At 36.9% G+C, this 12,237-nt stretch overlaps 1 protein-coding gene across 1 annotated transcript in view; it reads left to right on the plus strand.

Moving 5' to 3' along the window:
* The window catches only part of SLC17A6 (solute carrier family 17 member 6), a 43,831-nt gene that overhangs the window by 21,028 nt on the left and 10,566 nt on the right, over positions 1-12,237 (plus strand). The window contains exons 4-7 of the mRNA XM_082684141.1: positions 3,667-3,781; positions 4,842-4,929; positions 5,446-5,532; positions 8,723-8,865. Of these exons, the coding sequence (XP_082540267.1) occupies positions 3,667-3,781; positions 4,842-4,929; positions 5,446-5,532; positions 8,723-8,865 (433 nt within the window). The remainder of the gene's footprint in view (positions 1-3,666; positions 3,782-4,841; positions 4,930-5,445; positions 5,533-8,722; positions 8,866-12,237) is intronic.

Genomic DNA, 12,237 nt, shown 5'->3' on the forward strand with positions numbered 1-12,237 from the left:
AGAAAAAAAAAAAGCCAATGAGTTTTTATGATCCAATAGCAACTAATAATGAAAAAAGGGATAATTAAAAGAATTTAAGAACTTAAAAGTAGGAAGCATTTAGATATGTCACAAGATTATATAATTAGAAACACCATCCAGAGCAGGAGTGGAAAATGAACTTTGAAACGGATCTATTGGGGTTTTCTTTCAGCAATAGTAGGGTGAGTTCAAATAGCTCTGTCAGAACTACTATTTAAATTTAAAGTTAGAATCTTGAAATGTATTACTAACTGCATTTGTGCATAGTCAGATGAAAACTCTAGTAGTAAACCCCACTGGCTTTGGAGTTAGATTTGAACCAGGGTTCTTCTACTTGGAACTGAAGAACAACTTGTGCAAGTGATTTCACTTATCTCAGGCTTAGTTTCTTCATCTATGAAACGGATGTAAGAATCATACCCATCTCACTGGGTTGTGAAGTGGCTGTGGATTTTATGGCATGTGAGCTGTTAGCACGGGGTCTAGCAAGTTGAAGAAGCACTTACTAGATTGAGGTCCAACTCTAGTGGGCACTCAACGAACAGTTTATAATTGATTCAGTTCTACTGATGGGTGATTTTGTCGCCCAAGGGACCTTTCGCAATTTTTGTGAATGTTTTTGGTTGTTACAGCTTGAGGGCAAATGCTACTGGCTTCTAACATGGAAAAGCCTCTAGATGTACAATGCCCAGGACAACATCCCACAACCAAGAATTAGTCATCCTGGAATAAAGTTGAATAGAGGTTGAGAAACCTGGAGCTGCAGAATGAGTAAAATTCATCTCCCTCTGTCAGAAGCACGATTTTAAAACCCTTCAGAGAAAGTGATGGTTGAAAGTTATATTCATAGAAAATAAATGTCATGACACACGTATTAGATAAAACTAGATATAAACCTTTGGTTTTCTTTTTTTTCCCCTCAAATCTGAGCGTGCAAAATTATCACCTGGGTTTTTTATTAGAACACAGATTTTCAGACTTCACTCCCAGCAGAGTCTGATTTGGACCTCTGGTGTGAAAAATCTGCATTGTTAATAAGCTCTCCAGGGAATTCTGATGCAGCTGGTTCATGGACAACAGTTTAGAGGGATTCTTCTGAAGGGCTAAATGGGGCGGGCGTATACCTCATAGAAACACTTTCAAAAATCCTGAAGCTTTATGTAGCTCTGGTTCTCATTATCCTTAAAGCCTGAAGCAGAGTCAGTGTCTTTTCTTATAGAGGATCCCATTAGCAACATGGGATTCATCAACAGAAAATGTAGTCAGCACGAGTTTGGCAGTACCAGGCAACCTACCCATACGACCCAAACTCCAATGTCATTTGCCCTTTCTGCTTTCATCCTCTCTGTTACACGGGTAACACTGCACTTGCAGAACAGTAGAGACGTATGTTCATCTCACCAGCTTTGGGAACGTGCACCATTCACCACTAGGTCCAGGAAACATGCCCCATACACTTTCTCCTATGAAAGGAGACCTCCAAAGTGTCCTGGGGTTTGCGTACAAGAACATACAGATTGCATTTTTAAGAGAGGTGAAAATTCTTTCGACGTAGAAGCAATGATTCATAAAAATGCATTTTAAGTCAATTTTTATAACAATCTTGAGTTCTTATTTATAAAGACAGGTTACGGAACCTTGCCTTTCTTTTTCTGAAAAAAAGTTAACGTCACTGGGTGTGTGGCGTCGTGATGGGAGTAATCATTTTTAGAAATTGGAAGTTTCTATTTTGTGACACGTTTAGGAAATAGGTTATTCTTTGACTCAAGCCTAAAGATACCTATTCAGCAAACAGCACAGAGGCAGAATGGACCAGGATATTTACCTCCTGAGTGTCGACCTCAGTGGTGAGAAGCCACTGAGGACAGGCGGATATTGGGTTACATCAAGTAAACAAAAATATTTGACCTGGTCTATGATTCATAGGAAAACAGCTGATCCCCTTCAGCCTTCACAGTCATTTCTCAGATTTCTGTAGCTGATTAATAATGATCAAGGCCCCGGGGCGCCTGGGTGGCTCAATGGGTTAAAGCCTCTGCCTTTGGCTCAGGTCATGGTCTTAGGGTCCTGGGATAGAACCCAGCATTAGGCTCTCTGTTCAGCGGGGAGCCTGCTTCCCCCCCTCTCTCTGCCTGCCTCTCTGCCTACTTGTGATCTCTGTCTGTCGAATAAATAAATAAAATCTTAAAAAAAAAAAAACAATCAAGGCCCCTTTCAGAAACTTTGCTGTTTAACTCTTACACTTAAATGGACCCGCTGGAAGAATCGGAGCTTCTGTGAGGCAACAATCTTCACTGAATTCAAGGCTCAATGTTCAGCTGGAGAAAATGTGCAGAGGACACACAGCTTAGCTCATTAGAGATAGTGTGTCCCCAAACTTCTCCACAAGACGGTATTTCTAAAGTTCCTAAACTTCCCTAAAGGGAATATTTTCCTTACTTAGTATGAACATTATGGAAGATTTTTTTAAGAACAAAGTGGAATTTTTGCTTACAGGTGGAGGAAGGTATGAGCACTGAATTTTCAGCAATTCTTTTCTGAATTGTTGTGTGTAGCTAGAGGTGTGCCTCAGACAGTACCCCCACTTACATACACAAAAAGGAAATAAAATATATATGTATGTTAAATAATAGTTATTTTCATTACCAATACTTGTGCTGTCGGATCTGATCATGAGATTTCTTAGGGCATTTAAAATATAATTGCATTCATTAGATTTTTATGTACATGCAGCTTCTAGAGAAGTCTCAAACAGTTGTATAATGTGAGATATAGCTCCATTCAGGCGTTTGTTGCTTTTTTCGGCAACTTTTTAATGAGTATCTGCTATGTGTCAGGCACTGTGTTGTATTAGGGGTATAATAGTAGACTTGAAAAACAAGGTTTCGCCCCAAAGCAGCTTACATTGTAGACTGAGATATCAACCCAAACTATCAACAATGATTTGATAAATATTTGCAATTTGTTTTTTTGTTTGTTTGTTTGTTTAAGATTTTATTTATTTATTTGTCAGAGAGAGACACAGAGCTCAAGCCAGGAGGAGTGGCAGGGAGAGGGAGAAGCAGGCTCCCTGGACTGAATCCCAGGCCCTGAGGACCTGAGCGGAAGGCAGAGTCTTCTTAACTGACTGAGCCACCCAGGTGTCCTAATCTTTGCAATTTGTAATTAGATCTATGAAGAAAATAAATATAAGTACATATAGCTGGATTTATTGAATCTTTTATTTCTTGTGCTTCAATAATGTAACATTTCAAGATAGTCCAAGTACTATTTGTAGTAACTAACTTACCAAGTAAAGAATATATTTCTTGGGGCGCCTGGGTGGCTCAGTGGGTTAAGCCGCTGCCTTCGGCTCAGGTCGTGATCTCAGGGTCCTGGGATCGAGTCCCGCATCGGGCTCTCTGCTCGGCGGGGAGCCTGCTTCTCTCTCTCTCTCTCTCTCTCTCTCTCTCTCTCTGCCTGCCTCTCCATCTACTTGTGATTTCTCTCTGTCAAATAAATAAATAAAATCTTTAAAAAAAAAAAAAAGAATATATTTCTTTCAGGAAAAAAACAAAACAAAACAAAACAAAAAAAAACCTACCTTAAAATTGCCTTTAACCTAACCTGAGAAATTTAGAGCCGTTAACTCCTGCTCTTTTTCAGGGTTTTTGGAGCTGCCATACTTCTTACCTCTACTCTGAATATGCTAATCCCATCAGCAGCCAGAGTGCATTATGGGTGTGTCATCTTTGTCCGGATACTGCAGGGGCTTGTTGAGGTATGGAACCCGAGGAGGGCGCCCTCTTAAGGTTGGCGTGTTAATCAGAACCAGCAGATTATCTTGGACTCGATCTACAAATGAACATTTTATAAGGTTGTATCTACATACTATGCTTCAAAAATTGGAAAATTTAGATATACAGATATTTTGTGTTTAATTAATGCTAAAGTACGACTGTGACTGTTTGCCTCCCCTTCTCTAGAATTAAGTGGTGTTAAAGAAATGTTTAGTGACTATTTGACTGGGGGTAGGGGAGAAGAACAGGCACTTTGGTTAATGTGTTGTAAGGAAAATTTTTGAGTCTGTCCTTTGCTGGTGACAACCCTGAATTAATACTTTTTGGGAGATTTATACCAAATCCTTGTTGGACTTGAATCACGATTTGAGTTTTCACTAAAATATTTCATTGATTATATTCTTTGGGAATGTAACTCTAATGATTGACTTTTAAAAACTTCAGATTGGCCTACCTATTGCTCTTCTCTTCTCCTGAAATATAGTGGGAGTAGATAAATCAGATAAAGTGTTAAGCACTGAAAACATTCTCCATTCTCTCCAAAAAGAAAGAGAAGATTGGTAGGATAAAAATGTATAAAATGAGTAATTATTTTATAAGTCTTATGTTCTAGACACTACTTTCGGGAAGTGTGAGCTTCATGGATCTAGCTTTAGCTTCCTCTGTATGGATTCCTTATATTTGGGAAGCACTGTGTTTAATGCCTCACAAAAAGGCCTCCCACATTTCTTAAACTATTCAGAGTTCCAGATGAATGGAGTAATAGAGGGTCTTTTCTTTTGCCTTCATCAGAAGGGACAGAGATAGAAGGAAGACTCGAAGGGCACGGAGAATTTGGACAGGTCACTAAAAAAAAAAGCCATGTCTTACCCAATGTGGGCTGAAAGTTTTAAAAGTGGAATTTTAGGGAATAAGCAAAGATCTATGAGTAGCAGTTTTTCCTAATGCCTTGGGCCCATTCTGAGGAGACAATGTCAGAGAAGGGAATGTGCTTGTTTTTCAGTGACCCTTTAATGGTGATATACATCTTCCCCACCACAGGGTGTCACCTACCCAGCATGTCATGGGATATGGAGTAAATGGGCTCCTCCTCTAGAGAGGAGTAGATTGGCAACAACTTCCTTTTGCGGTGAGTCCTGCCTGCAGATAGTTATGGTGGGTAAAAGTTCAGGAACAACTTGGATAAGACCTGGAAGGGGATAAAGCTCACCTCTAAAATCATTTGGAGGGTGTGTGTGTGTATGTACATGAGGAAAGGTTTTTGACCACCATTTCAATTTCTTTAATTCTTTTTAGTCTTCTTAAATCCTCTGTTTCCTCTGGGTTCATCCATTTTATCTAAGTTTTCCAATATATTCATGAATAATTTTTGTAATAGTCTTTTAAATTTATTTTTTTTATTATAGTGTTATTATTTTTAGATATCTTTTGTGTCTTGGGATAAGTAGGTCACATCTGCTTATGTAGTCCTGTGTCACTGGCTATATATATAGACATATATATGTATTTGGAGATAGAGAGGTATGAGTGTACATGCACCTGAGTGTGCAAGAGTGTTTGTGAGAGTCTACCAAGAGACATGAGATGAAGTCAAGAATTCCTATTTCTTTCACTTACCTATCTCCCATTCTTCCTTTTATTTTAGGTTCATATGCTGGAGCTGTAATTGCAATGCCTTTAGCTGGTATTCTTGTGCAGTATACTGGTTGGTCTTCAGTATTCTATGTCTATGGTATGTTGCATACTACACAGTAAAGTTGAAAGACATGGGTGTAAACTAAAATGGTGAGGTAGATCACTGAATATACTACTGCATTCACTCACATTTTTTTTTCCATTAAGAATCCTTTCCTCATATTTTGAGAAGATTAAGGATAATGTTCTATCATTATGATTCTCCCTACCTTGTTATTTATTGTTTTAAAAATACAAGTACATTGTTGGTGGAAACTTTATGAAATATTTCATATATTGTCCTTGATTATGGAAAAAAATAAATTAGTTCTTGATTCAAAGTCAGTTAAGAGGAAAGAGCTAGGCAGCACATACTTCTCTTTCTTTGCTGCTGTTTTCTCGGCTGACTCTCCCTCCTCAAGACTGAACAGGGATGGGAAGCTGGCATGGGATAGCAGTGCTAAGGCAACAGTTCACTTTTGCGACAAATTATTAACAGTCTCCTGCGGCAACCTCACATTTTAGTCCTTGTTACTCCAGGATGAAATGAGATGAAGCCCTTAGACAGAAATAAAAAAGGACAAGAAGTCTTAAGTCTAAAGTCCCTTTTTGTTCACTTTCTAACTAGAACCAGAAAGCTTATCACTTGAGTCTCTCTTTAGGATAGAGTCTCTCTATAGAGTCTCTCTTTAGGAGACTTTTTTTTTTTTTTTTTGCCATGAGAAAAAAGAAATATAAGAGAGCTGGATTCCAACTGATGTCACTGATTTTTTTTTTAAAGATTTTATTTATTTATTTGTCAAAGAGTGAGAGAGAGAGAAAGCCCAAGCGGGCAGAGTGGGAGGCAGGCTCCCCACTGAGCAAGGAGCCCGATATGGGAGTCGATTCCAGGACCCTGGAATCATGACCTAAGCTGAAGGCAGAGGCTTAAACAACTGAGCCACCCAGGCGTCCCATGATGTCATTGATTAATACCATCTTTGGACATGGGCAGGAGAATGTGAAATATTAAGGACATCATGAGGTAGAACTGAACAGTATATGGCTGCTTCCAAATTCAGCATGATCCACCCCCATTTCAAAATGTTCTCATCAGAGCGAATTCTTATGTTTGCAGAATATTATTAAATATGCTTTATAGCAGGAGCTCTTATTCTGGTTCAAAAGCCATAGATAGGTTTTAGATTCATGAACGTCCTAAAGGACAAGCCATGCATACCTTTGTACATTTTTTTTCCTGGGGAGATGTTTTTCTTAGATTTTAATCCATATCTTTCATTAGATTTTAGAGTCCATAATTCAAAGAAGTTGAAAGCAAATGTGTATAGAGTATATAGTACAAGTTGGGATGCCCGGACATTAAATCTTCTGATTTGTCCCTTAATTGAATCCATTACGTGATTGAAAATATGATGTGACTGTAAAGTAAGTATATTAATTTTCAGGGGTGTCTGGGTGGCTCAGTCGATGAAGCATCCCACTCTTGGTTTTGGTACATGTCACTGTCTCAAGGTCATGAGATCAGCAGCCTCAGGCTTCCTGCTCAGGGCGGACTCTGCTTCCCCCACCCTCCCTCTGCCCCTTCCCCTGCTCATGTGCCTGGCACGTGCACATGCGCTCTCTCTCTCTCTTTCTCAAAATAAATAAATCTTTTTTTTTAAAAGAATATTAATTTACACAAAGCACTCATGAAAATCAATCTCATTATTTCAAGTTGTATCTCATTTAATAGCTATCATTGAATGATACAACGTTTAAATATTAGATAATCTGAAAATATCACAGCCCCATAGTACTCGCTTAGTTACTGTGTATAACAAAAATTAGGTCTTTGAGCCTCGTGTACAATATTAATATTTCAAAAATTAATAAGATAAGACCTGTATAGTGCCTTATGTTAAAGGAAGATAATGCATATATAGCAATTAGCTGAATGTCTGGCACTTCAGATGCATTCAGTTGGTGGTGATGATAATTGCTACTGGATTACAAGAGCTTTCATTTATTGAGTGCTTATTTTGTGCCATTCACCATGCTAGTTGCTTCATGCATTATCTCCTTTAACTGTACTTTGCCACAATCTCATAGAAAAGAAATTGTCTCGTTTTAGAGTGGAGGTCCACAGAGAGTCAGTCATTGATTGGAGCATGTTACTAGTAAGAGACACAGCCAGGATTTGAATCTGGGAGAGCCATATTCCATAACCACTATACTATACCAAATTTTCACACACCATCTAACTCCCATTTGTGTTTGCTGTCATGTTTGGTAACGAAAAGGAGCATGGCCCGTGAAAATCTGTGGTATTAAGAAATAATTCTTAGAGATTGAACAAGCAAGAAAAAAGTATTATAGAGATCAGGAGCATTTAGACTGTTACCCAAGGGATAAAGAACAGTAGAAACCAAAAATGACATGACTAGCCTCTGGGAAACCGGAATGAATCACTTGAAATACTTTCTTTTATTAATACTTTAGATTTACATTTGACAGTAAGGGCATGTTTTAATGGAGTGTTAAATAAAGAAAAGGATGCAAAAATAAAATGTAAACAGTCTTTTGTGTTAGAGTTTATAGCTTTCATTTGCCCAGAGAGACCAATAGGTAATATTATGTACTAAAAATAATAATGGTACATCGTCACATAAAGTGTTAAATGATACTACATTAATTACAGAAGTCCCACACCCCCCTGCCTTTTTTATGAATGGTAGCCACCCAAGCTAAAATAATCTAGATTTTATTTAATAATCTCTTTACTAGATATGGAAGTGCTAACAAGAAAGGGAAATGAGTACTTCTGTTTTTGTGGAAATACAGACCACTCTAATATAGCCAAGGAAGGCAAATAAAAAAACAATCCTCCCTTATAAAATTCTTTGAAGACAGGAATTCTGTCTTGTTCACCATGTTTCTCTCACTTAACAGAGTGCCTGGAATAGTAAAGGCAGTAAATGTTCATTGGATGTCTGAACATATCCCAAGCCACACTATTCAATAATTATCCAATGCTGTGTCTCAGCCTTATTGGAGACAAAGAGATAAAACTACAGGACCAGCCTTCAGGAAGCTTGGAGTTTAGTGGCATCAACATGAGAAGAACTGAATTGGAGAAGCATAAACTCCAATTCCCATCCTAGAGAATGGGTTTATCATGAGATTCCTACAGTTTTATTCCAGCAAATGATAGTTAAATGGGGTATTTATGATAGACTTTTGATTTTCTTCTTCTGACCCCTTCCTTGCAGGAAGCTTTGGAATGGTCTGGTACATGTTTTGGCTTTTGGTGTCTTATGAGAGTCCTGCAAAGCATCCTACTATTACAGATGAAGAACGTAGGTACATTGAAGAAAGCATTGGAGAGAGTGCAAATCTTTTAGGTGCAATGGAAGTAAGGACTTTATTATGGTGTACATTCCTGTTTTTATTCTTCATCTCACCTCCCTTTGACCAAACAAACCACTTTCTGAGTCCCTATTCAACAAAACCAATTTGGTGTCAATCATGATTGTTTTCTTTCTTCCATCCATACTTTCTGACTTAGGAATAATTGTTACTTCCCCCATCTATAATTCTTTTTTTTTTCTTTATCTTTCTTAATGATTTTCAAATTTTCCCTGGACTATGGCAATGACTGTAAACCTAAATAAGTTTTTACAAATGTTCAAATAGCTCATAATTTAAACAAATTCAACAAATATTTGTTAATTTCAGATCGTAGGAAATGCCAGATCACCCAACACAATCATGAAAAGGGCTATTTTTTGTGTATTGAATTGTCTAAATCTAGGTTTTACACATGTGAATTTATACTATAAGTGGTTAAAGAAATCCAAAATCATTAGTAAGTCAGTAATAGCTGACATAAAAATATTTTTAATGTAATATAATATTGTTATTGATAAAGTCTTATTTTCAGGATTATTTTTATGAAGATAAAGTATCATAGAAAATATAACATGGACCCCTTTTCTGATTCTAATTTGATTTCTTGCATGGGCTCTGTGGAGAGAGAAAATGCAGCTCTGTATCAATAATGCAAATCTTTTAGTCTGTGTGACATTAATATATCATAAATATTAATTAATACCCATTTGTTACTATTAAAAATTGGGAAGCAAAACTAATGTATTTAGACAGCCTCAGAAATTCAGCACCCAAACAGTAACTCAATTTCCTTATGCTGAGAGCTGAAGGTAGAGAACCAGTGTCTCCTATAAATTATGCTTCTCTTTCTTTTGAAGGCTCCTCCCCTCTTTCTAATTAAGTTTCAGTCCAGCTGTAATTCTCTACTTCATTATTAGAGGAGGTCTGTCTTTGACATTCCAGCCTAGGTAAAAAAGGTCTATCTATCACCCACTATTGTTGAGGCCTTTAATGAATAAGAAAAATCCCATACTGGATATCATTCAGAAGTGAAACTTCAGTACTTAAAAACAAATTCTTGCACTCTGGACTGGCATAGAACTTCCTCCTGCCTGTTTCCATCTGTAAATGGACAAATGGTCCATTTATATAATATTTTCCAAACATAGTATTTTTTCCAAACATAATATTCCACTTCTTACTGAAGTTTGATACTTTCCTATAGCTTCAAATCAAAATTAAAAATTAATTATATTTTGGTCATTGTACTTACGGTTATTTTGAAATTTTTGTTGTGAAAATTTCCATATACAGCAAAACAGAGAGAATAGTAATAGCACTGCAGACATGCCAGTGTTGTCAACACTTTGCCTTATTTATTTCACTTTTCTTTTCTTTTCTTTTTTTTTTAAGATTGTATTTATTTCTTTGACAGACACAGATCACAAGTAGGCAGAGAGGCAAGCAGAGAGAGAGGGGGAAGCAGGCTCCCTGCCAAGCAGAGAGCCCAATGTGGGGCTCGATCCCAGGACCCTGAGATCATGACCTGAGCCGAAGGCAGAGGCTTTAACCCACTGAGCCACCAAGGCGCCCTTATTTCACTTTTCTTATTGCTGAATAATTTCAAAGGAAATGAGAACTCATTTCCTTTGAAATTTTAGCACAAATACTTCACATGCATCTCTAGAAAACTAAAAATACTTCTTCACAATTAAGTACTATTATTATATCTAAACAATGAAGAATAATTCCCTAACATTACCTAATACCTAGATCATATTCCGATTTCTAATACCCAGTCCAAATTCGAATATCTAGTCTATTATTATATGTCCTTTGTGGCTATTTCTTTGGAGTCTGTATCTAATTAAGAAGTGCACATTGCAGCTGACTGTAATACCTTTTAAATATTTTTTCTTAAAAAAAATTAAATTTAACCTGTATACAGAAAAACACATCAATCATAAGTGAACAACTTGCTTCATTTTTGTAAGCCATACACACATGTGAAGCAAGCAGCCGGGTCAGTAAGTAGACTGTTATCAGGATACTATAAGCCCTCCTATGACCCCAAACAATTTTATAAGATATAAAATTAGATGCTTCTATCTCATATTTGATGAAGTGTTTTACAACCTGAAGAATAAATTTCTTAGTAGAGATGATCCAGATACGAATAATAGAAACACTTCCCCAGCAGGAAAAAGTTATTTACTTTTAATAATATTCTGAAGTTACTTCTTACACTAACATAACACCACAATGCTGACATCCCTGTATTGAACAATTTTCATTTTCTGTGAAATAAATATATTTATCTGGCATTATCTTCCCAAAGTATATAGGGTTTTAAAAATTCACATTTTCAACCCAGGTATGATATTGTCACTGGATATTTTCATTCAAAACCACAGTATTCATTATATGTTATTAGGAGATGCTTTTGGTTTGGTTTGATTTTTCTTTTTTGTCATGTGTATTTGTGATCGCGACGATATAGCTTCTTACTATATTACTGTTAAAGTGACCTTGAAATGCTTAATTAGAGTAGTTAGAGTCACAGCCAATACTAGCAGTTATGAGGCTCTCCATCCAGGAATAATTACCAAATCTGTGTAAAAAATGTTTGTCTCCCCTTTTACTAATTTGGCCAGGTTAATGATCCCAAGCTAGCATTAAGTGGAGTTATTTCAGGCTACTCTGACTTCACCGAACAGTATTTTGACATTCAAAATAAAGTCACTGAGGAAGTGAGAATATGAGAGACACTTTTGGGTCTAAAAATGTTAGATCCAAGACTAAAAATGTGAGTCTTAGGAGAAGATAATTGCTTCATATTTGGGCATATATTGATATAATTTCTAAATGGGTATCATAAGCGAAACCAATCCCATGTAGGTGGGTAATTTTGAATGTTTTGAATGTCATAAATAACTAGGTATGATGTGTCCATGGTCTGTGCTGGGTAGCTACATACTTCAACCCAGCTGTCTAACATGTGAGTTTTATAGAACCATGCCCTTCAGTATTATAGAATTTATATTGACATTCATTGTCTATCAAGAGAATTTATAGGGGTGCCTGGGTGGCTCAGTGGGTTAAAGCCTCTGCCTTTGGCTTAGGTCATGATCTCAGGGTCCTGGGATAGAGCCTGCATTGGGAGGAGGGTCTCTGCTCAGCAGGGAGCCTGCTTCCTCCTCTCTCTCTGCCTGCCTCTCTGCCTACTTGTGATCTCTGTCAAATAAATAAATAAAATCTTTTAGAAAATACATATTAAAGAGAATTTATAGATAATGGTATTATTAACTTTACATAGGGTCTAGAATATTGCACTTTTAATTTTTTTTTTAATTTTTCTCATCCTAACTATATTGAATTCTCAGTGTTTTAGATAAAA

The sequence above is a fragment of the Mustela nivalis genome, assembly GCF_964662115.1.
Source record: "Mustela nivalis genome assembly, chromosome: 9".
Taxonomy (NCBI): Eukaryota; Metazoa; Chordata; class Mammalia; order Carnivora; family Mustelidae; genus Mustela; species Mustela nivalis.